Genomic DNA, 15999 nt, shown 5'->3' with positions numbered 1-15999 from the left:
GTGAGCTCCAGGGGCCAATTTCATAGTGTGGTCACTCCCAACAGTGGTGATGCAGAGTAAGCTTGTTTCAGATCAACATTCAATGGTGACCTTGTAGTGGTAAAGATGAGGATGTCACAGGAAGACTAATATATCTCAGGGGATAGATTTTGAGGGTAGCATATAATTTTCTCAGCTTACATTTGAAATGAATTGTCATTGTCTCTTTCCAAATGACAAACTTTTTTCAGTTCCAAATAAAAGTTTCTGACAAAATTATGCAACTGAATATTATTCCAATTTGCTGTACTCTTTCACATTTCTGTTTTGGAATCACTCTAATTACTCTAAGAGGCCTTGAAATACTAGAGCTGTGTGGCTAAGCTGAGGGGTTGTGAGGTTGGCTGAGCTTTTTGTTTGCTGAGTTAAAGTTTCAACATGGCCAGTGCTCCTGGGACTCTGGTTCTGGTACTGGGTGCAGGGCACTTGCTGTTGGGCTCAACTGGCCGTCTACCCTGGCTTGATTAACTCCATGTCTTTATTAACAGATAATCCCATTACCATTAATAGGCAGTGCAGTCCTTGATCATGTGGTATGGGAAATTAGTCTATCCCTCCTGATTCTAACAAGCATTTCATTCATGTGATTTAGATAATCAGGTGAAGAAAGGGAACAAACACTTTCTGAGGGGCAATGAAGAGAACAGCTCTGTGAGGAGTGTTATCTTGTTCACTCTAATTTAATGATCACAATTCTTATTCTTATCCCACATACAAGAAAACAGTCTCAGAAGAATTTGGTAAGGTATATAGAGTCCTACAGCAGGCAAGTGAGAGTATTAGGACTTGAAACCATGTCTTGGTGACTCTAAGAACATGATTTTATAGGTAAGTAACAACTAGTTGTCGTATATCCCAGGACATGCCGACAAGGAGTCATGAGAAAGGGTTATATTCTTCCTAGAAGAGCAATGCAAAAATTAATATGGTTTTGCATCTTTCAGCATTACTCTTAGCTATCGCTTTGCCTAACTGGTGTTGTTTGTGCCTGTGTTTTTCGTTTTGGGACTTCTCCCCCAGGTCCGTGTTGTGAGATCAGGGATATGACTGTAACCTCTTCTGCTTCTGAGGCACCTCAACCTCAGCTGTCCCTAGCACAACAGAAGGAAGAGGAAGGGATGCGTACATCGCTGGCGTTCCAGTAAGCTGTCTTGGCTCTGATGAGGACTGGTGTATCTAGAATCGGGGTGTACTTGTCCTTCATCTTTTCGTATTGAATCTTGTACTTTGTCTAAGAAATAAAGATAAAAGAGAGAGACAAAGTTAAGTTCACGTGTTTCTTCCCTCACAATTCACAGCCATGTCACCGACCCGCCCTGGGGACACAGTGAATTATGCTCATCAGGAGAATGGCTCTGCCTCTGTTCTTCATGTTGCTAAGCACAGTTAATAGACATGGGCTCTCCTGTCACAGGTGGCAGGTGAGGGATTTTTCCATTACCGTTTAGCTCCTATACCCTCTCCCCCCAACAATCACCACACTATTGATCATGTCCATGAGTCCTTTTTCCTTTTTGTTCAGTCTCTCCACCCCAGGTGAGGGTTTTAAGAAAGGATTTTTATCCTTAACCCAATGCCGTGGTGCCACGTTCCCAACTTACCTCACTGACCAGGTCCTTCACATCTTTAGCATGCTTCAAGGCTGTGGTCTGGTTTCCAGCGTGATGGTGGGGTCTCTCTTTGGTGGCAAGTTCAACATACAGATACTAAATAGTCAAAATAAAGATTGGATGTTATAGAGATAAAACATTTCTTATTCAGTATTCAGTCTTCTTTATTCAATATAGAGAAGACTCAACATTCAGCCTTCTTATTCTGTTTTCCTGGGTTTTTTTGTTTGTTTGTTTATATATACTTCTGTTCCTTTGTTTCTCTCTGTGTCTCACATTTGGAAACACACATCTGTGCCCCAGTTGACTAATAGTCTTATTGTTGAGTATAGTCCAATCTAAATCGATATAACAAAGAATGCTAATAGATGAATGAGAGGATTTTGATAGAGCCTTCTACATATTTTTTTTCCATTTTTGCCTGAATGCATGATATGTAGTTTCATTAATCTGTGGACAATAGACAGGTCCTGCAGAATGACTCAAGCAATTTATTTTTACTACCTGGAGTCCGCAGACCACCCATCCAATGACGAAAGTTGTACAGAACTTGGAAAAAGAAGATGCGGTATTACCTGCTCCTGTAAAGCAAAACCATGGTGATGGTGGCCCAGACAAACACTGCCTCTTGAAATTGATGGGCACCCAACTGTGTCAAGAATGACCAAGTGCGAGAGGCTGCTACTGACCAGGAAATGTCAGGCACCCATAACCATTCTTTGTGATGCCAGGGCAGCAGGATTTTGAATCTTTATTAATCTTACCTGACTCTGAAGCTTCTGCCCATGCTTGGCTCTTAAGAGATCAGGAGTATCAGGGACTGGAGTGAAGATTGACTTCTGCTTTCTGCCTGCAGCTCTGTACACCAGCTGGACATAAAACAGTCATTGCCGTCATTTCTGCTTCATTGACATGTTCCCTGCAGAGGCCTTTACTGCACACTTCATAGAAGGAGCAGGGGCCCTCCCACGGCAACAATCTCAGTTTCTTCCCAATAAACCAGTAATTTATTTACCTCCTTAGGCTTCCTTTACTTTTCCCCTCCTATCAAAATACATTCTGTAGCCCGTCCAAGCTTCAAGCCTCCTGCCATGACCTTGGTCCCTTCTCATCTGTCCTTTCTAAGACCCTGTTGCAGCAGTTATCCTCTTTCCCTCCATATCTCCAGCTCTCCGTTTCTGCCGCCCTCTCCCTTCATCTGCAAACAGACTCAATTTCCTCCCTTCGTTAAGCCTTTTCCAACCTCTACCAATGACAGTGAGCTATTTGAAATGAATCCCAACTTCTAGACCTCATTACAGCCATTTTCATATACTGTCCCTTTTGCTTAGAATGTTCTTCCCCCTCCAATCTGCCTGGAAAACTCCTGGGGTCCATACTGTCTTGATTATTTCTATAGGATACCATTTATCATGTTGATGTCTGGTCCTCTCACAGATACGGGCCTGTGGAATGCAGGGGTTCTGCTCTATTATCACCTTGTGCTTAGGGAAGTGATCTGAAAACCAGTAGCTCTCCAAGAAATGTTGAGGGAATTTAATATGAGGCAAACTAGAAAGTACAAATTGATAAATAAATTCTGATTACTAATATAAATGCTAATTAGACAGACAAAATGTAGGAAATAAAAAGTATATACACATGTATGTACATGTCCATTTTTTAAAGATCTAAATTACATACAAGTGCAAGTTGAAACAAAATGAGCTTATCTGTTTGAGTCTATTTCTGAGGTTATTACCAAAGGAGAGAACCTAATTAAAAATTTATGTTCTTCCAGGCTAAATGTCAAATAAAGAAAAAAAAACCTCATAGAATATTATGGTTAAAAGGAACCTGCATTATTATCGAGTCCAATCTCTAGCTCAGGAACTTGGGGTGTTGCAGTTGTGAACTACACAAGGTCACACAGCAAATGGGCAGTGAAGCGGGACTGAGGCCCACTCTCCCAGGTCCTTCCCACAGCTCTCTTTGTGTTCTGCTTCCCTTGTACAGAGCCACCCATTGCTTATGCTTCTTGGGACAACACCCTTGCTTCCTAGTGCTGCAAAAGTTTATGTGACAAGAATCTGTACAATTCAAAAATAATTCAAAACTTCATAACTTAAAGTTCCTTTAGCTATTAAACTTTTTACTAAACCAGCATTTTCCAAACTTTCCTGATCCGACATCCCCCACCAGCCCTATTCCTTATGAGAATTGATTTGCAATCTCTTCCTTAGACCTTCTGAATCCAAGGTAGTAGCTTGAATCAATATTTTATCAAATCCAGGTCATTCCATGGTGAAGCAAGTGTGGGAAAAACTGCACTATTAAGAAATAGCTATTCTTCTTCCTCAATGTTGATGCACAGTATGCATAAAATTTCCAACAGGAATTGGGAAGAGGACAAATTAAAGTTTTAGATAATTCTGAACCCAGACATCCAAGAGAAGTAGGGGTATTCTAGCAATATGAATGAATACTTCTTTATTACTTGGTAGCTGGAGGAGAGATGTAATACTTTAAAGCAGTGGTTCTTAACACTGGTGGCAATTAGAACCACCTATGGAACAGGTAGAAGGCCAGGCCGAGAGAATCAGATATGTGGATGTGGGGATCAGAACTCACTCAAGGGCAACTTTAAAGATTTCACAGACAGATGATTCTGATACTTAGCCAGAGTGGAAAAGTGCCCTTACAGAGTTAAAAAAAATACACATAAGCATTCCTATTGGGAAAGTAAATGGACTCAGTGTAGCATTTATAACAGCTGAAGAATTAATCATCCTCTGCTTCTGTCTCACCAAGAGTGTGGGAAGTTGTATGTCCCCTCCACTGAGGGCAACATTGGGTTTGCTGGGCATCTTGAAGTCTAAGAGCCTACGAGATTCCTCATCAGCAGCCATCAGAGCTACCGAGAAGTGAAGTGGCCCAACAGTGAAGTGGCCCAACAGTCAAAGTTTGGCTCTGCTTGATGAAGCCTCATGGATGAGGCCACAAACTGAGAGCTGAGGGAGAATGGCCACCTGACCTACAGTAAGAGCAATCATTGACATCTGTGCAATGCCCAATGTTTACCTTCCCAAAGCAGATTTAGCCATTGGCAAATGTGGGCATCTATTATGGCCATGGCACTAAGGGAAAGGCATCTACATAAGATGGGGTCCAACCCTTGAGTAATCAACAGTGTAGGTGACAGCATATCTAACTAAACACAATGAACTTCAATGAATCATGACCCTCAGTGCCAAGTGGGGCAGATGAAAATGATGGGCACCGTAATAAATTTTAGTTTGGAATTTACTGAGTGGGAACGGAGTGGGAAGCCATTGAAGACTTTTCAAATGACACTACTGTGATTAGGGTTAATGACAGCAGGAATTAAAGAGAGAGAAACTTTTGAAATAAATGTGGTTACAACAATAGTGTAAGACAGAACACCTTTCTGACCTATAAGATCATGTAAACTCTCAGCAGTCCTACTCATAGGTCAAACAAGTGGCAATATCATCATCTGATTAAAAGAGGGATGCCTGTACTTACAGACAAAGGGGAGATATTTGCCTCATGGAGTTACCTGAAAAATGATCACAACAGGAACACATCCTGGCAGTACCAGGTCTGCATCCTTACCTCGCTCAGATGTGTCTTCAGTTCCTGCTCTTTTCTGTGTTCCGGAGTGTCAACCACCACTTTATATTTGTCTCGCATCTTCCTTGCTTTATCAGTGTACAGGTAATTAGACTAAAAAAAAAACCACAGAAAAAAAATACAAACTGATTCATCATTTAAGAAATTGCAGGTCATGACAACACATTCTTTCAAATGGCCGATATGAGGGGTCGGTCAAGCTACCCCTCTATGTGCCCTGGATGTCTTCCCAAGCAGGGACAAAAGCATTTGCCATCTACCTGAGCTCATCACCCTTGGTAGAGGGCACAGATCATCTTAAGTGGGTCATGACTTGCTCAAGAGAGTTAATGGCGAATTTCCCCTTAAAAGTAGCTCCAGGCAATGATTTGTTCTGCCCAGCTCCTTGAAGTTGCACTGGAGTAGCCACGTGTTGTGAAGACGGGCACTCACCCAGAGCTTCCGCAGGTGCCGGGAGCGAACCATGTCAGGAGTTTCCATCAGGAAGCAGCCCAGTCCCTTCAGCATCTGCAAATCCTCTTTGTATTTAATCTGTGTGGCAAAGATAGAAATATAGCTGGTCGTGAGCAAATGTAGATCAAGGATGAATAAGGCAGAGTTGTGGTACTTTTTTATTGATATATCTTCCATTTCAATACATCTACATTTTAGGTTGCTTGCACACAAGTAAATCACAGTTTTTAAAATTTAAATATCTACTGCTGAGTTGAGGTGAGGACGTGGCTATTACTTTATTATTGTATTGATTAGAGAAGAGCCTAGACTGAATGGAGTAGTCTTTCAGGGGAAGCAAACATCCATGGAGGAAAAAGAAAAAAAGACAACAAGAAGTAGCTGAAGGGGGTAGGAGTAGGGATGAGTTGGAGAAAGATCCTAACCATGACCTGAAACAGAGGCCACTTGGAGAGTGAGGAGTTGGTCATGACTCAGTGGTGAATGAAGAATGGCAGCCAGCAATTTTTGCATTTCCCAAGTGGCCTCTTACCACTGTTTCCAAAGCTGGTAAAATGTGGGTTCCTGCTCCCACATTATTTCACCTCCAGGTTACATACTTAGTGGAAAGGGCTATTCAAAGGCCACTGGTTGGTTTAAGTGTTGAGAGAAGCCAGCCTCTTGGTGAGAGTCTTCCAGAAAGATTCCATAATATGCTTACGTCACTGGTGATGTCTCCCACGTAACGGCAATGGAGCACTTGGGGAGTGTACGGCAGCGAGATCATGTGGCCCTGCATCTTGAAGAAGTCTGATTTGTAGATCAGCTGCAGAAAGAATGTCCAGAAATACACACATTAGAGACCGGATGGCTGACGGTCACCTCGGGTTTCCTGGCCTGTCTTCTGAGAAAATACTCACCTCGCTGACAGCCTCTTGTGTCTTTTTGACTTGGCGGATTTCAGGCGTGTCAGGGGTTGTATGAATCTTGTCTTTCAGTTTGTGGTACAGTTGTCGATACAGTCTCTACATGGAAGGAGACACCATTCCAGGTGGTTAGTGGGGGGTCCTGACTACAAGCAAATATTTTACATTAAGGGGCATGAGAGGAGAGATTAAAGGTATAGAAAGTGATTTAGATTATGCAAAAGAGAAAATATCTTATTTACATGAGAAATTTTGAGCATAAAGTTTCCTATTTTCTATCAGATAGTTAGATGGTAGATCAGACATACAAACGAATAATTCACATAGAAAACTAGGATCATGAATCAGACTAAAATGTAACCCTATTAAAAAATTTTGAACATAAATGTCAAAACATAAAATTAATTTTCATTATAATATATGATACTGGCTCTTTACAATGGCATTATCAAGTATAGATAAACATTTCCAAGTGATACCAGTATCAAAATGGTGATAAATAAGACCCTTTTACTCCCTGCTGATGTATGTTTACAGCTGAAATACAATGAATTCTTAATGCATTTCAAACAAAACCATGGTCTTTGAAATGTAAGATTTCCTCCGCAGATTTAGCATCACAGTACCTCACTGGTAACATCGTTGACCCTCCGGACATTGACAAACGGAACGTCATTGGGGCCGAGTGTGTACCCATTCGCCTTGATGTGTTCATAAACTTCTTTGTACTTGAACTGCAATAGCAAAGTCAGAATGAGACCACTGGCAGGTAAACAAGGAGCAGGGTCACATTTCTCAAATAGAAAACAGCTGTCACTTTCATTTGGAAATGATTCCGTAAGCATTAGTATAAGAAAAAAAGTCATCGACAAAATTTTAATGATAATCCAAGTCTTGAAAATTATTTTGTTGGCTGATAGAGCCAGGTATAGAAAGGAGTAAAATCCAAGATTGCCTAGATGGAATCTGTAGGCAGGTATGCAAAATGCAAGAAACTCTATATTTTTAGCCCCAATATAGCTAATAAATTAGGAAATGCAAAGAAGAAACAAGAGAATATTTTAAAGACTGATGAAGTCTTTACAGATTGATACTGAGCCCTGCCTGGCCAGCAGGTTGGAGTCCCAGGACTCTGAAGGACAACCTGGAAGGGAGAGCTTATTCTTCAGCTGACGGCTGGTTTGAGGGTATGATCTCCAGGCCAGCATCACCGGAACAGATGAAATTTCCCTGGGCCTTGTCCTTCAGGTAAACAGTATTGCACCCCAGCCTGGCACTTTTAAAAAGTGGGGAAGGTCGGTGTCAGAGCTAACGCCTGGTCAGGCCACAGGTAGTGAGAAGATATCTGTTTCTCTGAGCTTTTTATAACATGGGGACCGAGGGTGAATAGTAAGTACCAGGCCCAGCAGTCTGGCAAGAAGTATTTCTTTTCAAAGAAATACACAGTGATGTTATATACTTTTCAATTAAATACTGCAAAAGGAAGACAACAGTATCACCACACATCCACAGTGAACATATTTAAATTCCTAGTGGACGGCTTCTATGTAAGGCTAGCAGAAGTAGAGGCGTCATGGCAGCCATGAGCCCCAAGCCACGGTGACTGAGTCACGCAGATGTAATCCCATGGAAGCCCTTTGCCGACACACTGGGCTGTGCACACTGCCAAAGTGGGAGCAAGCCAGTGCCACAGCACCCCAGGGAAACACGCTGTGTCCTCTCCTCTGCTCCCATCATTACATCACATGGAACCTTCAGGGTGGGACTGGGGGGATGGGAATAAGGCCGGAATGAATCTGAGTGCCCCTCCCACTTCTGACCCCCTGTTCACGAGGAGGAGAGCACTCACATAACTGCTCATGTACTGGGTGTCCTTGGAGTGCCTGAAGTGCGGAGTGTCGACAGGAAGCCTGTACCCAGTAGGTAGGGAGCGCTTGCCAGCTCCTCGGTACAGATTCTGCCGAAGGAGGAAGGACAAGTTACGTGAGATCTGCATCAAATAACTGATTCGAGCTAAATAAGTCACATCCAGCTCACGTGGGCTTTTCAGTTAGATAGTTAAAGTACTTGTGCTTACTGAATTGATTTTAGATAGAAATAAAATCAGTTCTAAGAGCCAGGCAATTAATCAAATTATTCTTAACTGATTGTTTTTGAGAAGGAGAGCAATGAGTGCAGAGACTTATAGAAATTAATGCTTCTGTGCTTCTGAACATGTGTCCAGTTGACTGCGTGGCAACTAGCAAGAGTTTGGGCTAAGTAGAGAAAACAGGCTGCCAAGAGCCACCTCTGTCCTTAATCACACTTTTAGGTGATATTCAGGCTGCCACCGATCTCAGAGATACTCATAATTATAAGGCACATCTTTGGAAACCTATCTCCTCCATGAACACAGCTTTGATGTCAGACTATGAAGCAGGTAGGATGCTCATATTCCTGGCGGGAGGCAGAAGGAGTTTCTGTCTGTGACCTTAAATAATCTGTCTCTTAGGGGAGCTACAAAAGTAAGAATATTTCAAAATATCAAAAAAACAAATTGCTTCTAACATGCAAAATAGCAGAGTAGCACTGAAGGTTGAGACCAAAGTAGTACAATCAAATAACACAGAATAGAGATAATTAAATATGTGAATAGAATCCATATTCTTTCTTGTCTGAATTTCAACAGCAATTTCAAGCTTTATTTCTTATTGTTAATAGTCTTTTATGATTATAGCCTTGTCTTTGTTATCTTGGTTTTAAGATTTTTGAGAACAGAGATGGTATATTGGTTTTCTTCTTTGTAATTTGTAAACATTGCTCCAAAAATGTCCATTGCTTATTTCAAAAGATGATCTTGCCAGCCAAAAAGGAAGACAGGCTATGTACTGGGTTGTTTTGGTTTTTGTAACTCATGTGAATGGAACAGCATGTACAGCATGGAACAGCATTTACAATTTGCCATGTCAGGCTGAGAAGATACCCAGCTAAGGTGCCTTCTACAGAGGCCAAGGACCTGGCCTTTGTAAACTGCACCAGGATACGTGCCAGTGCTTCATAGCATTCTCACTGCTCACCTCACTCTGGAGCTTGTATGCATGCACAGCCCGGTCCAGATCCACGGTTGTTGTAGTCGGAGCCACTTTGCCTCTGACACTGTGCACGTAGTCGTAGTGGTAGACGGCCTGGGTGCAGAGAGAAGCAGAGTGGGTTGATTCAGACTATGGCAGCATTGTTAGAAAGAAGCAAAACCAATGGAAACCCAAGTTTCTCTTTTTCTTTATTTTTTAAAAGGTAGCCTGCTCCCTTTGTCTGAAAAATTCTGATATATTATTGTGTTGTGTCCATTAAGATCAGAGCCAGGGTGTGAACCCCACCCTGAGAAATAAGTGTAAGAGTTGGCTCAGGTATAAGAAGAGGAGAGTGGTCATTTTACTACTACAAGTTCAAAAATAATAGGTCTCAACATTCTAACTCACTGCTGGTGCTGGTAGCATTTACTTATTAACCGGTCGCATTCATAAAAGAAGAGCAGCTTCCTGCCTGTTCTTCCTGCTCTGTTTCGGGCATATAGTGGGTGCTTTTTTTCCCATTTTCTCATAGCACAGATAAAGACACTGAGGCTTGGAGGACTGAGCACTTTTTCTAAGCCTCAGAGACTGGTAGAGGCTGGACTCCACCCGCACCTCTAACCGCAGAGCCTGCTTCCTTCTCATTCTCCTTCCGTTGGCTCTCATTTATTAGGTCTGGGCAATGACATTTACACTGTTGCTCTCAGTACAAGGATACAAAAAGCAACCTTGCAAGCTCTGTCTAAAATGACAAGTGCTTTATAGACTTAGATCACTTACAACTCCACCCCAGGGAGCTCCTTGAACACATCAGGTTTCAGAAAATCAGAGCAGAATCTTTGATTTTTATTTTTTAGCAACTGTTGATGTTTGATATTATTTTATATTAGTTTCAGGTGCAGAGCAGAATTTTAAGTACTTCCTAAGGCATCAACTCTGGTTTCCCAGTGAAAAAAGGCCAGGCACTGCCCAGTCGTCCGTTTGTGCCACTTGTGCCCTAACGGTGGCCCTGTCTTTGTCTCTGCCCACAGCAGCATCCCCAGTGGGCACTTACGTCGCTTAGTTGTTTCCCGCTTTGGACAGCCTGGACGTAGACTGGGGTATCGGTGACCAACTTGTAGTCATTCCTTGTTTTCAGCACGTGAGCTTTGTACTTGATCTGCCATGAGGAGGAAAATAAGCCTGTGTTAGATCACTCACTACATTAGACATGGCTGGTTTTCCCAGAGGGCTTGGTTGTTTTCAACTCCTGGCATTTACGTTCACTAGCACTTATTTAACAGATCGGGATGTGTTTGAAATGATGACAATCGGCATCATCAATGCTTAGAGTCATATGGAACTTTCAGAGTCTTCTAGGAGGTTTGACAATTGCTATTCTAGGAACATTTAAGCTTTCTTACTGAAATCTTGATTACAGTATTAATTTGCCTAGCAAATCCTCTCTGTACCCATAACTCCTCTCTATAGCAGTGGAAACTCTCAGCAAATGAGATCTTTCCTATAATGACAATTATGTGCTCATTGATATACCCAAAATAGCCCCAAAAGTAGGGAGAGGAGCCACGTGCCCCTTCCCCCCAGGGAACAGTGGGACAGCTCAACTGCACTGTCACGTAGGAATGCCACCTGCTCTCCTGAGCGACGGCTGCTTTCAATTCCTAAGCACTTTTCTGTGGCTCAGGCATCCCCACTGCCACTTCAGACGCAGTTAGTCCATGAAAATGTCCACAGTTTGTATAATATCTCCTAGACTCTGGACTACATAAAGAAGAAAAAACATACGTAAAAAAACCCAAGGCAAACTCACATCGTTGCGTAGATCATAAGCATGTTTGGCATGGAGGATTTCAGGTGTGTCCCAGACGTAGCACCCAATGCCTTTCAACCAGTTGAGGTCATCCTTGTACACAATCTGCAGAATGGAAACAGATGAAAGGATTGGCAAGATGAAATTGGACTGGAAATATAACACCAGAGACATGTGTACCCTCTGGACCAAGGTTGACTTTGTGGAATGAAAAGAAAAAGCCTTATGCAACGAGGCCAAGGATGCTGTAGAAACTTTGGCACACAGAGCCCTGTCCCCAGGGGGACCTTTGGCCTTAATCAGACCCATGGACACATAGAAAAGCCATCCTGGAAGAAGGCTGAGGTGAAGAAGGAGGTGAGTCTGCTTCACTTCAGGGTGGGTGTGTGGGGCCGGGGAGGGTGGGCCTTCAGAAGCAGTGGGCTTACGTCGCTGATCTGGTCTGTGACTTTCCTGACGTGACTGTTGACTTGCAAGTCAGGGTGGCAGATCCACTCATGGAGGTGTAGGCGGTAATCAATTTCACTGACTTTCTTCTGAGAATCCTTGGCAGTGACCAACTCTACCATGTCCGGCACGATGTTGATTTTCATCTTGTTCTTTTCATAAACTGATTTGTACAGGCGCTGTGAAGTTAAAATGACAGGCCACTTGTAAAGGGAATTGTGCATGGAATCATGACCATATATGACTTTCCTATTTACCAGAGAAGTCAGGATGACCACTTATAGCAACCGGGGGGTGGGCAGAGCAAGTACCGGAGTTTTCTGACACTTTCTACAGATTCCTGTGAGCAGGAGAAGCAGCCTGGGCTGAAGCCACCCCTAACTTCTTCACGTACTCACAGTCAGAGCTACGTGTGCTGTGTAATAGAAACCATTCTGACTTACAGGAGATGGCTGTATTACTTGGCTTCAACGTGAAGGAAGGCCTTTGGAATTACTTACATCAATGTTAAACTTGCCCACTCTGAGACATCGCTCTATATGTGGATCGTCTTCGACACTTTTTGGTAAAGTATAAAGAGCTTTGAACTTCTCATATTCTTCCCGATATTTGATCTACAGGGAGAAAGCACAGAGGAAGAAGCGTTGTTGGGAGAATAATGGGTCCGTGTTGTCGCAAGAGCATGAGACTTAACAGGAAGAGCCCATCTCTGAGTCCAGCCACCTCGGGGCCATGACCTCTGTGGGTGCCTTTCCTCCTCTGTGCGCAGAGGCAGAGGTCCAGCAGCAGTACCTGCGGCAGGTTATCCGGGGCTTAATTCAGGCTATGAGTGAAAGTGCTTGTGAAACTGTGGAGAGCTACAAAATTTTAGTCACTGTTTGTAATTCTTCTATCCCAGTACTGGTACTTGATGACGACTACCTCATGTCAAAGGTTATGTAATTTTAAATGAGCACTTTTGTGATCCTGGCTTTGTTTTTCTTAATCATAAGCGAAAGAGGGAAAATGTGTTCAGGAATTCCTTTGTTTTTAGTAACTGACAAACCTGGTGAGTAAGAGACACTCTCTGAGTTTTAGTTTCTATGTGGTTTTCCAAAGACACAGCGCAATCAACTTCTACGGGAAAACCAACGTTTAGTTTGTAAGTTGTATTGGCTTTTATTTAGTGCTACATGACTTCATGAATGAGGGGGCAAGGCCCTTACAGAGACTAAAACACAATCCCCTAGCACAGAACAAAAAATAACAGCTCATTCACAACTGGGCCTCAGAACAGAGCCCCCATCCCTGTAAAAAAATGGGAGATGGGAGTATTTGTGTTCGAATTCTTGCAAAGTTCTTCACTGACTAGAAGCCAAACAAAATCCCCATCAGAATTTTCCAGACTATTAGTTCCCATACTTCTTACACCCAACCCATTCCTCAGTTATAAAGAGGATAGTATTCAAAAACACTTTTTTAGAAAACTGTGGTTGAAACACTTCTTTTGGAGGATTAATTTCTCTGTGTTCCACCTTGTTCCAAGAATAACTTTCTAAGAATCCTGCCTCTACAACTTTTTTCATGACAAAAAGTATGAAAATAAAAATAAATATTTTGCTAAGCTTTCTAAACTCCTATCTATAAAGTTTCTCTTCCCAAGTGAAAAGTTTGCTCCTTTGGGCTAGTCCCTTTGCAGTCTTCCAAATAGTTGGAGATGGGAACAATCATATGTATTAGTTTTTCTCCAGGTAATAATTAAATTAACTCCATGTATTATACAACAAGGTCTTTTTTTAAAAAAAATTAAGTATCTATAGGTCTAATAGGGGCCAGTGAAATCAACGTACTGGGTCCCTATCACGATAAATGAGTAGAATGGAAACGAGACCCTTGGAGTGCACTGTTTTTCGTGGAGCAGAAAGTGCTCTTCAGTAAAACTTTTCTGTCAGAGGGACTCACAGAGACTTTGGTTGTATGTGTGTCACCTTGCAATATAAAATAAATTTCTTACTGTGGGTCTTGACAAAAAAAAGGTTTTTAGAAATATGGCCTAAAATGTTATATAAAATGTTCACAATTAAGGAGGGAAAGTTTCTAAAAGAGGTACAGTTCTTATAAGAGAACTGGATTTATTACAACTCCAGTGAAGGCTACAGGGAATTTTATAGTAGGAGGTTTTACTTAAGAGCATTTTAGGCATAAAACGTTAAGGAGCATAAAACTTTGTATTATATTCAAACAGCTCCTGTAATTTAGGATTTTTAACAATCATGTTTCTACCCAAGAACAGTTGCTCTCTCTTTTATATTTCATGGTTATAAAGATAACTATTTACCTTCAGGGATGGTGGAATGACCGGTTATCACATTTATTGTTTTATTTTTGTACTGCAACCCACACAATTCTGTTGAAAAAGAGTCTATTTTGTGGGGCATAGTCTGACTTCTGTCTATCTTCACTTTGAGCTGATGTCACTTGTAGGCAATCCGCCTAAAAGGCCACACCTGTGTCCTTCATACAAGTGTTCAAGATTTTCTCTGGACTTCGGGACCCTTGAGAGGAAGTAGCAAGTGCACAGAGCCTGTGATGATGGAGCGCCTGGGACTCTCTGCTGGTGGGCACAGGCCTGCGGAAGGGTGGGGGGAACTTCTGGGCAGCATGTGTGTCAGCCAGAGCCATCGGGAGTGGAGAGCTGGCAAGGACAGAGAGTGCATGGGAGGCTAGCGTACTTGTACTTCACTTACCCTGCTGGCCAGATCCTTTTGGTTCTTGGCGTGTGTCAAGGACATGGTGTTGGTAGGCAGGATGTAGCTGGTGGCTTTCACCTTCTCCCAGATTTCCTTGTACAGGTTCTGTAGGAGTTAAAAAAAACTCTTGTGAATGTGGAAAAACGCATTCTGCTTAGCTTCAGAGTAGCGCATTTCCCCCCTTGTTTCTGCCCTTCTCAGACACGCCGGAACAGCCCCAGACCCTCTCCCTCTGTAGACTCCAAGTACCCCAGGGAATCCCTGCCACGGCCACACCTAGGGCAGTCTGACAGTGAGCAGAGCTTTCTGTTCCATGTTCATTCCCCACAGGTCTAAGAATTCCTGGAGGATAGAAACCACTAATATATTTTTTAAAAAATTTATTTACCCTTCTCCATTTTTAAGTAGCTAGTAGAAGCACAAAATATGTTTGTTTCCATTCCTATGCATTTATTTATCCAGGAGAAATGAAAACTTATGTACACACAAAAACCTATATGTGAAGGTGAATAACAATTTTATTTATAATTGGCCAAAGCTGGAAACAACTCTAATTCCTTTAACTGTGAGTGGATAAGGAAGCGGTGGTATATCCACCTGATGGCATACCATCTACAATAAAAAAGAAAACTACTGATCTACGCAGCAATGTGCATGACACATAAGTTGATTCTGCCAGGAGAAGGATGGCTACATGCTACGCAACTCGATTCACATGATGTTCTGGAAAACGTGACACTTTAGGGACAGGAAACATCTTCATGGATGCCACAAGAAAGAGGAGAGGCCAGCAAGAATGAAATTTGGAAACTACGGAGAGTTTTTTTTTTGTATCTTGACTGGGGTGGTGAAGTCACATGACTGTATGTATTTATCAAAAGCCACAGCACTGTATTCCACAAACAGTGAGATTTACTGTACACAAATTAAAACAAAGAAAGATCCAATCAGAATGAAGGAGGGGACTAAAATGGAATACAAACTGTAACTAATAAATCTAACTGTTACAAATGCATAAGCAGACTACAGTGATGGAAGCGGGGAGAAAACAGCTAATTTAAGTGACTTTGGAAAAGGAATTTTGACGGGAATTTCTACAGCATACTCTAATGCTATAGAAAAAAGAACTGTATACATAGTACTTTACTCTAGTTAGTAAATCTGTTTCTCACAGGGGTATGTATAGCTTAGCAGCTTGAAAATACTGTATGTGCATACGAGGGTAGCACAGATGAGTAAACACATCATTGACCATTAGAGCCAGGCTTTTCACTGGAAAGTAAATGAAAGTTGCAAGTAGGAGGAAGACGTTACAAACAAGGA

General features: G+C 42.1%; 1 protein-coding gene across 1 annotated transcript in view; it reads right to left on the bottom strand.

The window, feature by feature from the left end:
- The window catches only part of NEB (nebulin), a 195660-nt gene that overhangs the window by 48339 nt on the left and 131322 nt on the right, over positions 1–15999 (bottom strand). Inside the window, exons 106-120 of the mRNA XM_053671780.1 lie at positions 14674–14781; positions 12448–12561; positions 11929–12126; positions 11501–11605; positions 10745–10849; positions 9697–9804; positions 8490–8597; positions 7267–7374; positions 6635–6739; positions 6436–6540; positions 5715–5813; positions 5265–5375; positions 2414–2518; positions 1641–1745; positions 1166–1270 (exon numbers count right to left, since the gene is read on the bottom strand). Coding sequence (XP_053527755.1) covers positions 1166–1270; positions 1641–1745; positions 2414–2518; positions 5265–5375; positions 5715–5813; positions 6436–6540; positions 6635–6739; positions 7267–7374; positions 8490–8597; positions 9697–9804; positions 10745–10849; positions 11501–11605; positions 11929–12126; positions 12448–12561; positions 14674–14781 — 1689 coding nt within the window. The remainder of the gene's footprint in view (positions 1–1165; positions 1271–1640; positions 1746–2413; positions 2519–5264; positions 5376–5714; positions 5814–6435; positions 6541–6634; positions 6740–7266; positions 7375–8489; positions 8598–9696; positions 9805–10744; positions 10850–11500; positions 11606–11928; positions 12127–12447; positions 12562–14673; positions 14782–15999) is intronic.

The sequence above is a fragment of the Artibeus jamaicensis genome, unplaced genomic scaffold (assembly GCF_021234435.1).
Source record: "Artibeus jamaicensis isolate MK-2021 breed Jamaican fruit bat unplaced genomic scaffold, CSHL_Jam_final contig_1832, whole genome shotgun sequence".
NCBI classification, from domain to species: Eukaryota; Metazoa; Chordata; class Mammalia; order Chiroptera; family Phyllostomidae; genus Artibeus; species Artibeus jamaicensis.
Note: the sequence above shows the minus strand (reverse complement) of the source record. Positions and strands in the feature narration are given on the sequence as shown.